At 45.3% G+C, this 12,490-nt stretch overlaps 1 protein-coding gene across 1 annotated transcript in view; it reads left to right on the top strand.

Annotated features, from left to right (window-relative positions):
• The window catches only part of UBN2 (ubinuclein 2), a 588,508-nt gene that overhangs the window by 105,600 nt on the left and 470,418 nt on the right, over positions 1-12,490 (top strand). Inside the window, exon 4 of the mRNA XM_069231231.1 lies at positions 6,458-6,595. Within this exon, the coding sequence (XP_069087332.1) occupies positions 6,458-6,595 (138 nt within the window). The remainder of the gene's footprint in view (positions 1-6,457; positions 6,596-12,490) is intronic.

The raw sequence follows: 12,490 nt of genomic DNA, 5'->3' as shown, positions 1-12,490 counted from the left end.
AAGGCTGGAGGGAACAAAGAAAGCAACAAGGAGGAGTCACTGGCCAGTCAGGACAGCCCCTAAGGTGTCCTGAGCTGAGGTGACTCTAACTTTTAGAAATCCTCCATCTTGCAGATGGAGGATTCCCCCAATAGGGTTAGGATTGTGACCCCCTCCCCTTGGGAGGAGGCACAAAGAGGGTGTACCCACCCTCAGGGCTAGTAGCCATTGGCTACTAACCCCCCAGACCTAAACACGCCCTTAAATTTAGTATTTAAGGGCTACCCTGAACCCTAGAAAATTAGATTCCTGCAACTACAAGAAGAAGGACTGCCTAGCTGAAAACCCCTGCAGAGGAAGACCAGAAGACTACAACTGCCTTGGCTCCAGAAACTCACCGGCCTGTCTCCTGCCTTCCAAAGAACTCTGCTCCAGCGACGCCTTCCAAAGGGACCAGCGACCTCTGAATCCTCTGAGGACTGCCCTGCTTCGACGACGACAAGAAACTCCCGAGGACAGCGGACCTGCTCCAAAAAGACTGCAACTTTATCCAAAGGAGCAGCTTTAAAGACCCTGCAATCTCCCCGCAAGAAGCGTGAGACTTGCAACACTGCACCCGGCGACCCCGACTCGGCTGGTGGAGAACCAACACCTCAGGGAGGACCCCCGGACTACTCTACGACTGTGAGTACCAAAACCTGTCCCCCCTGAGCCCCCACAGCGCCGCCTGCAGAGGGAATCCCGAGGCTTCCCCTGACCGCGACTCTCTGAAACCTAAGTCCCGACGCCTGGAAAAGACCCTGCACCCGCAGCCCCCAGGACCTGAAGGACCGGACTTTCACTGCAGAAGTGACCCCCAGGAGTCCCTCTCCCAAGTGGAGGTTTCCCCGAGGAAGCCCCCCCTTGCCTGCCTGCAGCGCTGAAGAGATCCCTTGATCTCTCATTGACTTCCATTGCGAACCCGACGCTTGTTCTAACACTGCACCCGGCTGCCCCCGCGCTGCTGAGGGTGAAATTTCTGTGTGGGCTTGTGTCCCCCCCGGTGCCCTACAAAACCCCCCTGGTCTGCCCTCCGAAGACGCGGGTACTTACCTGCTGGCAGACTGGAACCGGGGCACCCCCTTCTCTCCATTGAAGCCTATGCGTTTTGGGCACCACTTTGAACTCTGCACCTGACCGGCCCTGAGCTGCTGGTGTGGTAACTTTGGGGTTGCTCTGAACCCCCAACGGTGGGCTACCTTGGACCAAGAACTGAACCCTGTAAGTGTCGTACTTACCTGGTAAAACTAACAAAAACTTACCTCCCCCAGGAACTGTGAAAATTGCACTGTGTCCACTTTTAAAATAGCTATTTGTGAATAACTTGAAAAGTATACATGCAATTGAAATGATTCAAAGTTCCTAATGTACTTACCTGCAATACCTTTCAAACAAGATATTACATGTTAAATTTGAACCTGTGGTTCTTAAAATAAACTAAGAAAAGATATTTTTCTATACAAAACCTATTGGCTGGATTTGTCTCTGAGTGTGTGTACCTCATTTATTGTCTATGTGTATGTACAACAAATGCTTAACACTACTCCTTGGATAAGCCTACTGCTCGACCACACTACCACAAAATAGAGCATTAGTATTATCTCTTTTTACCACTATTTTACCTCTAAGGGGAACCCTTGGACTCTGTGCATGCTATTCCTTACTTTGAAATAGCACATACAGAGCCAACTTCCTACAGTGTCCACGCTCGCTCACTGGATTTTGCCCTAGCTGAGAAGGTGGCCTAATAATGTTGCAGGTAGCCTGCGCCAAACCCCTTGAGAAAGAGGTCTGCAGCTGCCTTACAGCTGAATGCCCAGACCATATTTGGAGGGGAAAGTAGCTCTTACCCAGAGATTGATACCAGGGTGCCACCTTCCTGGTGTAGTGAATCTTAGTTTGCTTTAATGGGAAATAGGAGTTAACTTATCCTTTGGCTTGCAGACTCGTGCACCCGTCACCTAGTGACTTTTACCCTACTTAGCTTGCATTGTTTTAGCACATTTATTTAATTATATTTTTTAAGATGGCTGCCTTATTTCTAGTTAGGCTGACCTAACGCCACCGCGCTATGGTGTCTATCAATTGACAAAGATAAACAAACTGTAGGCACTTTCCCCTCTTCACACATTTGAGGGAATTGTTTACATAAATTGCCGTCCCAAGTATGTCTTGTTATCTATTGTTTGGGAACAGACCTTCGTCAGGGGTCCAAGCAGATCTGTATAAATGGACACTCCGACAGATAGTCGGAGGGATTCCGAGCAGATGCCATTGCTGCTATCGATGCTGCATGTCGCCTTGACTCTGACCCAGTCTTTGTGTTTTTTTTACGAAGTCTGAGCTAGGGACTTCATTCCAAGGTAACAAGGGTTCGGGGGCTGTTCTCATGGACATGGCATTGGCAGATTAGGTTTAACACACCTAGCTCTCTTTTAGGTTAGAGATTAGGTACATCATATTAGGGTATTAGGACATATATTATATTTCATGGTACTGCTGATCATTTCATGTTATTGCAAGATGGTGGGGGTCTTTGTATAAATGACTCTATTCTGTTTCTTGCATTCTTCATTATCCTAATCATTGCAGCCCATGCAACTTATCGTAAGATTGCAGTTTTGTTAAATAAAACCTATTGAAACCTTACTGCATCTTCTTCTTTACCTGTGTTTGATTGAGACATGTTGTTAATGTGAGAAAGGGGTAATCCCTGTTTAACCACAACACTCCCTGGGATGTCACTCTCTTGAGTCCATGTGTAAAGGCTGCCACAAATCACCTTTTACTGTTTGGGTTTTTGGTGAGGTGCTGCTTGTAAGCTGGGTAGGTTGGGACGACAGTTGGAACTTGTTGTAGGACAGGCATAATCACCTACAAACATAAGTACTGTCATCCTTAAACCAGCAGTCTTGCCTAGAACAAGAGTCAAACTACAACACTGGTTAACTTAGTTGGAGACCAAAAGAAGGAGATTGGCTGGTCTTGGCGCCCGTGCCAGGACAGACTCCTGGACGCAGTGGGCCTGGTCACCAAAATATTGACATGCCTGAAGAGGCAAAGGCCTCCGGTTCACTGATGCCTTTGGACGTCCTTTCTAGCTGGGCACAAAGAGCCATGATATTTTTAGTGAACGCTAACTGCATGTCCACTGAGCGTCGTTGCTTCTTGCTCGTACAAGTGGAACCTAAACTGGGTGCTCTGGTGTCGTCTGGGCAGGGACTAAGGCCCAGGTGGGCCTCTTCAGTGACTCTTTCATAAAGGAGCGGTGGAAGTTTCTGGCTACTTTTGCATCCATTGCAGGGCCCAATTTTCCATCACGAGCATTTTCAGTCCTCTGGTTTTTCCAAGGGGCTGTCCGTGGAAAAGGCCCTGCAGCTGTCCGCTTCTCCTCACAAAACCCCTTCATGGGGACGAGGTTCGTGGCCTGGGTAGTATCAAGATCAGCACTGCTTCACCAACTCCTACCTCAAAAGAGGCCAGGTATTCCATGGCAGAGCCAGTTCCAGAGGTGAGGGCTCCAGTGCTGCCAGAAACGGTGGGTGTTCACCCTCATTCCCAGTTAAAGGTAGAGGGCCAGGTGGTGAATCCCCCCCCCCACCCCCCCCCCCCCCCCCCCCCCAGGTGGCTCTGCCAAAGGATTTCATGGGTCCTTCAGGCGGTCAGAGGCTTCTAGATAGAATATAATGGGTCGCTTCATCAAGTGGCATGCCCAAGTCCGCTAGCTTTCTCCCTGGCAGAGTGTGGTCACGTAGACCAGGAGGTTGAGGTTCTCCTCTATAAAGGGTCAGTCTGCCTGACCAATCCTCACCCCAGCAGATTCATCACCAACCTCTTCTTGGTCGACAAGTGAGATGGGGGTCAACGACCAGTTATAAACCTCAGGGGTTTTAAAGAACAGCTGGTGTACCACCATTTGAAGATGAAAGGAATTCATATCCTCTGGGACGTACTCCAACCGTCCAACTGGATGGTGCATCTTGATCTGAAGGGCACTTATCTAACTGTCACAATTTTTCCACCTCTCCGTTCTTTTGGCAAGACCAAACTTTCAAGTTCACAACGCTCCCCTTCGTTCTGTCTTCAGCACCTTGGTCGATAGCCCTTTTGGACCTGGCTAAGGACTTCAGGCAGCATTGCCTGGACCATCAAATCTCTGTCTTTGCCGAATACCTTCTTGGTCAAGTGAAGCAGATGGCAGACTGGCACTCCCGCCATTCCCACGATTCAAGCCTCTGGATGCTGGACACGAGGGGTGGGGTATCCTCGCATCAATAGCTCACAAAAAGGACCCTTCTCAGCGAATTTCTTTGCCTCCCATCTCAACCATCAACTGACCTGATTATTCATCTGGAGACCAGTGCCCCTTAGCGACAGCTCCAGACTCATTCCCCCAGGGCTGAACTCAGGAGAGGGTATATGCATATCCCCTATTCTCGATGATCTAAAGTGTTTCGGGCCAGGTCCAAAAGCAACCAGCGGAAGTGGTCTTGCGACCTCCAAGCGGGTGTCAGCAAGTTTGACTCCCAGCTCTGATGGAACTTTCATGGGATTCTATTTTATGGGACTCTCCAATCCTTCTCCCCCCCTGTTTCAGGATCTCCTTCTCGATTCAGATCAAGTGCCCCACCGGTTGATCATGAAGGGTTTTCCCTGCCTGTTGGCGTGGCGGATTACTGGCAACACTGAAAAATCCTGGGGCTTTCGAGACTGGCTGAGAACCTCTTGCCCAAGGCCTTGGTGGCCAGCATTGTCAAGCAGTATAGATCGACCTTGACGAGATGGATGGCTTGATGTGTTAGATGGGCTGTAGCAGCAGTTGCTACAGATGTAGTTGAGATACTCAACTTTTTGTCTGACTTGTTGGAGGGTTTAGCCTATCGATCTGTTAATGCCTTCTGCTCAGCTATTTCGGCAGACCATGCTCCCTTTTATGGTTCACCAGTCCTTTTGCTTGAAGATTGCTGAGGCATAGTTGCCTCTCCCTGCCGCCTGAGCCTCTATTCTCTTTCCCTTGAGACATTAACCAGGTGCTTAATCTTTTCCTCTCTCGGCAACCTAGCTGTGTTTTCTCAAGGAAAGAACTCTTTGCCAAGCTGGCTACATTGCTGTGCCTGGTGTTATGTCAAAGGGTCTCTGATGTTCGTGCCCTCAATATTTACAGGTAGAGCATTTACCCTGCAAGGGGTTTCATTTACAGTCAGCTGATGGACTAAGTTGCATACTAGAATCATCTCACATCCAGCTTTTGCTCTCCTAAATTGTGTGTGGTGTTTAAAAACATACGAGAAGATGACAGAGGAACTCTGCCCACCTGTTGAGCCACAGCTTCCGATTGCTCTGCGAAAGCTGCATAGGGCGGTTTCTTCACCCACAATTGCCTGATGGGTACGTTGGGGCTTTTTGGAGGCTGGTATAAACTTGGGAGTACTTGAGTCCACTCAGCAAGAGGGGACAGTGGCTTCTAAAGCCTTTCAGTTGGGTGCTCGTCTGGGGAATATCATGAACGCTGCAGACTGGTCTGCCGACTCTTTATTTTTAAGAGGTTTTATTTCAGGCTGGTGATAAATGTAGCACAGCTGGTGGTAAACAAATCTTGAAATAGCATAATCCTCGCCTGCAGTCCTGACATATAATGAAAAATGTCCTAGCTATTGTAACAGAAAGTTTCAGTTCTATTAAGGGCTCTCTGGTTAGGATTCTCCCCACTCCCCCAGCAACAAATTCTCAAGGTTTTTCTTCCCTGTTATCAGTAAGTAATCAAACATTATGTGCTGTCTATAATGGACTGTGGTTTGCTTATAATGTTATATTTATTATGAGATTGATCACCTTTCTGTGGAAACAGTTCCAACTATTTCTTGTTGTTTTTTCTAACCCTCTTAGGACATGATGGTTCCAAACAGGATTCGTGATCTTCAGATGGTAGCGGGATTTGGGCGTAAAATAGAGGCAGCATGAATATTTGTTGATGGAAAATATCAGGGATGCCATGTTATGATTGATTATTAATGTCATAGCCCAATGGTTTTTGGCAATGTTAGTTTTTTTTGTACTGAAGCTATACTAAAATGGCTGCTATTTGAATTTATAATCTGCAAAATTAAGATTATATAGCATAATCCTGGTTTTTGAGTCCTTAATAGAAATTAAACTTTCTGTTACGATAGCTAGGAATTTTTTAATTCCTTAGCATATTGCCACATTAAACAAATTCATAAAAAATTCTAAGCTGCAAAAACTAGTTTGTATCTTAATAATTTCTAAAGCTGTGGACTGTTCTATGGAAATGGAATTTCCTACTGCACAATAGGCCAAGGAGTCTATTTGCATTTCAGGTGAATACCTTGCCAAACATTCCTTTTCCAAAGCACCCCTTTTTTCATTTGTTCATAACACTGATTCTCTTCTCCTGTTTTTTCCTGCTTTGTCTTTCCAGTATGATGAGTTGGTCCCGGCATCTCTGACGACAAAACATGGTGGGTTTTACATCAACACGGGAACGCTGCAATTCCGTCAGACATCTGATTCCGAAGATGACGACTTTGCTGGCAACAGAAAACGCCGACCTCCCAAAGTGAGTGTGATGTGATGCGTTGATGTGAGGAGGCAAGAGGTTATGCATACATTTGATCTATATCTGAATGCAGGGATATATATATATCTCTGCATGCAGATCTAGATCAAATGTATTCATCACCTGTTTTGCATTATATTTTGCTCTGCTGCTTAGAAACCAGTGTCTGAACACAAGCTTGTTCTTTTAGAATTGCAACATTTATTTTTTAATCAGCATCGGTAATCTGGTAGAACCTGTATGGCTGCCTCCTGAGGGCATCTGTGCAGTTATTGACTAAAGCACACTTTGACTTCACGCTGCGTGGGATGCATTGTGGAGCCATCGTGAGTAGGGACTGCAAGTCCCAGGGTGCATTGGGGTCCGAGGAGGTGGCCTGTACAGTCACCTGTACCAGCTGAGTGCTGTTCATTCATTACTGGATTTATAAAGCACATGGCTACCTGAAACCGGGCTTCCCAGCACTGAAGGGCGACCGACTTTTACTCCATTTTAGGAAAGAGGTACATTTTTAATTGCTTGGGAAAACATAGCCATTTCTTTTTGCTTCTCAGGCTCACCAGGAGAAAATTCCATAGCTTAGGGGCTAAGTAGGTGGAGCGGCCTCTGTCCCTGGCTCTACTTATTTTGGGTGTGGCAAGGAGTTCCAGGGAGGACAATATAAGAGATCTCCTTGGTAGATAAGGGAAAATCAGTTGTTGGATATTTTTTTGGAGCCCTGCTTGTGTTTAGCCCAATGCACCAGACCGAGAGTCTTAAACTGGATCCTACTCCCAATTGTAAGCCGGTGCAGGGATTTGAGAGCAATAGTTGCTAAACCAAACTTTGGAACCCCATGAAGAATTCTGGCTACCGCATTTTGAATAAGTTGCAATTTCCCAAAAACTGCTCTAGGACTCCTTAAGAAGATAGCTTTTCCATAGTCCATGTGTGATATTATCAGTCCCTGGCTAATAATCCTTCTGGTATCAAATGGAAGCCATTTCAGGATATTACGGAGCACTCTCAACAGGCCAAAACGGGTGTCTGTAATTCTGTTTGCCTCTGAGGCCATGGGCAACTTGTGATCTAATAGAAAGCTCAGGCTTTTTACTTCAGTTTTTGGTTGAGGGTGCTCACTCAGCATAGATGGCCAGCTGATTTTGTTGCCAAATGAACTAATTATTGCCAGCCACCAGTACCTCAGTTTTCTCGCCATTTAATTTAAGACAACTGTCTCCCATCCATTTGCCTACCTCTGTCAGTTATTGAGCTTCATTGAGGTACTCTGAATAGCCTGGGATAGTGAGATGACCAATTGAGTATCATCCGTGTAAGAAGCCATAGCTAATCCAAATGCCCCTATAATATCAAATAAACACACACATAAATATTAAAGACGGTTGAACTAAGCGATGAATCCTGTTGAACTCCACACCTTAACCTATAACTAGTAGAGTAACAACTGGGTCCTTTGAGGACCTGGAAGCTTCTCTCAGGAATGAGGTTAGCAAACTTAGCACGGAACCAGAGGTATCAAGGTTTTCCATGTGTTGTATTAATATATTGTGGGAGACTGTGTCAGATGCTGCACTTGGGTCTAGCACAACGAGTGCTGTCGAACCACCAGAGTCTAGGATCTTTAGTTGCTCTTAATACAGCAGATTCTTTGCTGAGACCCACCTGGAAACCTGTCTGGGAGGGATGAAGGATATTATTGGACACCAAGGAAGTTGATAACTTGTCATTGACAAACTTTTCTAGAATCTCACTAGGACCTGGTGGGAGGGAGAGAGGTCTATAATTCGCCACCACCAGGGGGTCCAGTGATAGTTTCTTTAACAAAGGGTGTATAATGGCGTATTTCCACTCTGTCTGAACTTGACCACTTTAAAAGCAAAGATTTTAGAGCTTGGTCAAAGTCTATAGTCGAGGTTCCCTGCCCTTCATTAATATCTCCATTGAGGCAGGGTTCAGCAGAGTACCTGAAGTTACTGATCTCGCTATATTGACTAGTTCTGCTTGATTAATGATGGGAAAACACGAAAGCCCACTATCATGGGAATAAGAATTTATTGCAACCTCCTGATGCTCTATTGAACTTATCAGGACATCACAGATGTTATTTACTGTCTCAGGAAAGTACCTGGCCAGTGCCTCACAGCACTGTTCCGAAAGTAGGATGGCCTCCCTTAGGGGGGCTATCCTTCAAGATGATTTCACAGTCCTATAGGTTTCCTTGCTGGACTTTGGGGCTGCACTGATCCTATTAGCTAAATCGTCTTATCTGTGCTTTGCGGACTGCATGATGATATTTTTTCAGCATAACATTGTACCTGGCTTTTTCCCCTTCTTTGTAAGCCCTTCCCCTCCTTTCCTGCATTTTACAGCACTTTTTCTTTTTTTAGAAATAGGCTATATGCAGGTTTGTCCCTCTTGCATGTTTTAAACTGGATTACTTAGTCCAGTGCCCTGGTGACACTCAAACTCCAACGCCTTATAACATAATGAGGCATCCCCATCCTTTAGTGCCTCAGTTACGGTGGGCAGAATGGTCCTTCATAAGGTAGTCTCCCATCTGACTACATCTAACTTGGACCATAGACGAGAGTTAAAAACCGTTCCGACTTCGGAAGTATTACTGATGGGAACTTGATGTTGAAAGGAATTGCAAAGGGATCCGTCCACACTGTTTGTATCGGGGCGCCTACCTCCTGGTTGTCCACATTCGAAAAAATGGGATCAGTAATATGACCCTAATTGTGGGTTGGTGAGGTCACTCGCTGAACTACCTGAAAGACCTGCAGGTTCTCTAAGAAGGAAGTTACTACTTGAGATGATGTGTATTCTATATGCAAATTTGAGTCCCCCCAAATGATTGAAATTAGCAGATTGCAGTGGCAGTGTGGCCAAAGTTTCCGAAACTGCCTTTACAAAGTTGGCTGTGGAACCTGGAGGTCGATAGACCAGAACCTCTAAAAACATAAAGGAGTAGGGAAGTTTAATCGAGGAAAAGTTGGGTATCACAATCCTGGAAGATGTTAGGAGTGGTTTTACAATCTAGGGTTTGCTTGGTAATAATAGCAACACCTCCACCTACTTTCCACATCCAACCTGTTCTGTTTATTTGATAACCGTTTGGCAGACCGACCATATCATCTGGCTCGCCTCCCTCCCTGAGCCATGTTCCAGTAAGGAAGACTACATCAGGGACTGAATCCACTAACATAGTAAACGCGTCCCATTTGTAGTTAGGCAATGATCTGCAGTTTACTAATAACATCTGAAAACTTAAGTTGGAGGTCTATTTCCCTGGCCTGATGTGTACCTGCTACAGACAATTTCCCTTCAAATGACAATAAGGGTTTCATAGCCTTGGCTCAGAAGGACATAACCGCTGGTCCGCATGGCCCACATTTACTTCCCTCTGCATGGGACCCATGCGGACTGCGCCCAGACAAAGCTTTTGCCAAAGGCCGGCCAATCTGCGCCAGAAAGAGGCCCCCGCGTCTTGCTTAAGGGATGCTGCACAGGCTTGTAGTACCTTATTGGGCTTTAAGTACTAGACTGTAAGAACTTTTGGCTTTCCAGTTGTGATTATTTTGAGCGTCTTCTATTTTTGGTGCCTACAATGTGACAAAATTATAAACTTGTGGTCAAAATAACCATTTGAAGCTAATCCGGGTTTAGGATTTTAGCAATTAGAAGAACTGTCAAACCTGTAATTGTCCTATATTATCTAAGGGTGCAAGCTCATTGAGTCTTTATAATGGAGCTGGTGAGTTTGAAAAGATGGGATAGAGGAAACATCCTGCATCTGGAGGTAAGGGCACCCGATAGAGTATGTCATGTTGATCCTTAATGAATTGTATCACAGGGGCAATTGAAAAGCAAATTTCTAGCGTAGAAGAGTCGCTTGTCATGTGTAACAAAGGGGTGACTATTTTGCTGCAGTGTGAGAATGTTGCTCCCTCCCATCCCCTGTTGAGTGTATGTGTGGAAGGCACATTGCGAATGAGTAACACCTGGTGTATTCAGAATGTTTCTGATTCTATTTTGCTGTGTGAGCCTTACTTCCAACTGCCACAGAAACGACCAAGGACCTCTGGGATTAATCTGAATATAAATGATCAAATGGCCATAAATTCCCAGGCAGTAAAACCCAAGGCTAAATCCGTGGGTAAACGGTCATCGGCCAAAGCAATTACTAAAGTAAATAATAGGAAGGGAATACTGAGGATTACAATAGAAGATGTGAAGGTTCTAGGATCACAGTTCCAGTCCCTAGAAACTGCAGTGAAGTCCACCCTGGCTATTCTTACTGCAAGCATGAATAAACTAGAAAAAGCTGTCTTCACGTGTGTAGGTTTATTAAGATAGGCATTCTTTACATCCTACCTTGTAGTATTCCCCTACGAGGCATTCTCTTTCAGGTATTAATCTACCTCCAGAAGTGAGGGACCCTGGTGTGGTTTCACAGTCAACTACAGAGACTCAAAAGACAACCCCTGCTGATGGGCTCTTGAATCGTATAGTGATCGATCAACCTCTGCGGCAGAAATGTATTAGTGAGAATAGGTCCAACCATGAAGTTAAATGTAATAAGCTAATTCCATCTATGAAACCTCAAAATATTGCAGGTCAGTTGGAAGGGTAGATTAAGGTTAGGACTGGCGTTGACCCTCTCGGCTTACCACCTGCGGCAGCACCATACATGATTTTGGCCAACGTACCCATTCTTTCTAGCGCAGAAAAAAAACATGGGTTACTTTGAGGAACAAAGGTTTACATTGGTTGGGGGCTAAAACAGGGTTAACGGATGCCCTTTTCAGTGATATCAACATGCTTCTAATAGTAAAATGGGTGGGGAGGGGACGTAAAAGTCTGCATGGAGACTTTGTGGTATTGACGTTTAAATCACCCCGTATGGTTGATACCGTTCTTGTGAGAGCAGGTATTTCCGAAGTATCCCTAACTCAAGTGTCACTTACCTCTTGGATACTTTTATCCACCTGAGCCTATGAGGGCAGTACATAGAAGACGCTTGACCCCTTTAACTATAGCTCCACCCAGTAACTCCTGTTCCATCTCTGTTACTAACTGCTTTGCGAATTCAGACCAACTTGATGGGGTCAGTTGACTTTCTGGGGAGGTACAGGCAGCAAATGGTACCCTGGAGGAGGGATGTTTAATATTTAAGAGTTGAACATGTCTAGTCCTCCCGTTGATAGTCCAACTGGTAGTATTAAGTGGCTGATAATGAGTTTTCTTTTCAGGAATGTGGCAGGCCTGGAGAAAAAAAGTGCTATTGCGGAATGGGTAGACTGTGTTGGGCTTTAATATTATAATGCCTCCAGGAGACCTGGGTGAGAAACCTTATACATATTAATGGGTATAAAACATTTCATGGCCCAGCTGTGACATGAAGCTCAGGGAGAGCGAAGAGGTGGGGGTCTGTATTTGTCTCACATTTTGTAGCCTCACCAAACCATATTGGTCATGTCTAGGATATAGTAGCCTGTGTCCATTTTCAGTGGAAAAAGTGTGTAGGATTACTGATTGTGACATGGGTCTAAACTCACTTTATGCAGACAAACTGAATGAATTATTGTTCAAGTTTGACTTGGTTTTTGGTAATGAGCAATGCTCACCAGCTGTCCAATTTAGTGGTACATATAAAGGGAGTTGAACAAACTCCATTATCGATTTCATCTTAATCTCTAATAGTCACTGACAGGATTGTAGATTTAATCACCCAGGATCTTGTGATTAGCTATCACTTACCACAGAGTATTTAATTTTATTTCATACTAAAGACCCTCCTAGTTTGAGGCTAGAAGGGGCTCCCCTTGTAGTAGACAGCATAGAGACTGCTAGCTCTAATGGTTATTCTCTCCGCTGGTCAAAAATTGCTCT

The sequence above is a fragment of the Pleurodeles waltl genome, chromosome 4_2, assembly GCF_031143425.1.
Source record: "Pleurodeles waltl isolate 20211129_DDA chromosome 4_2, aPleWal1.hap1.20221129, whole genome shotgun sequence".
Lineage (NCBI taxonomy): Eukaryota > Metazoa > Chordata > Amphibia > Caudata > Salamandridae > Pleurodeles > Pleurodeles waltl.
The sequence above is the reverse complement of the archived record's forward strand: the minus strand, read 5'-3'. Positions and strand labels throughout refer to the sequence as shown.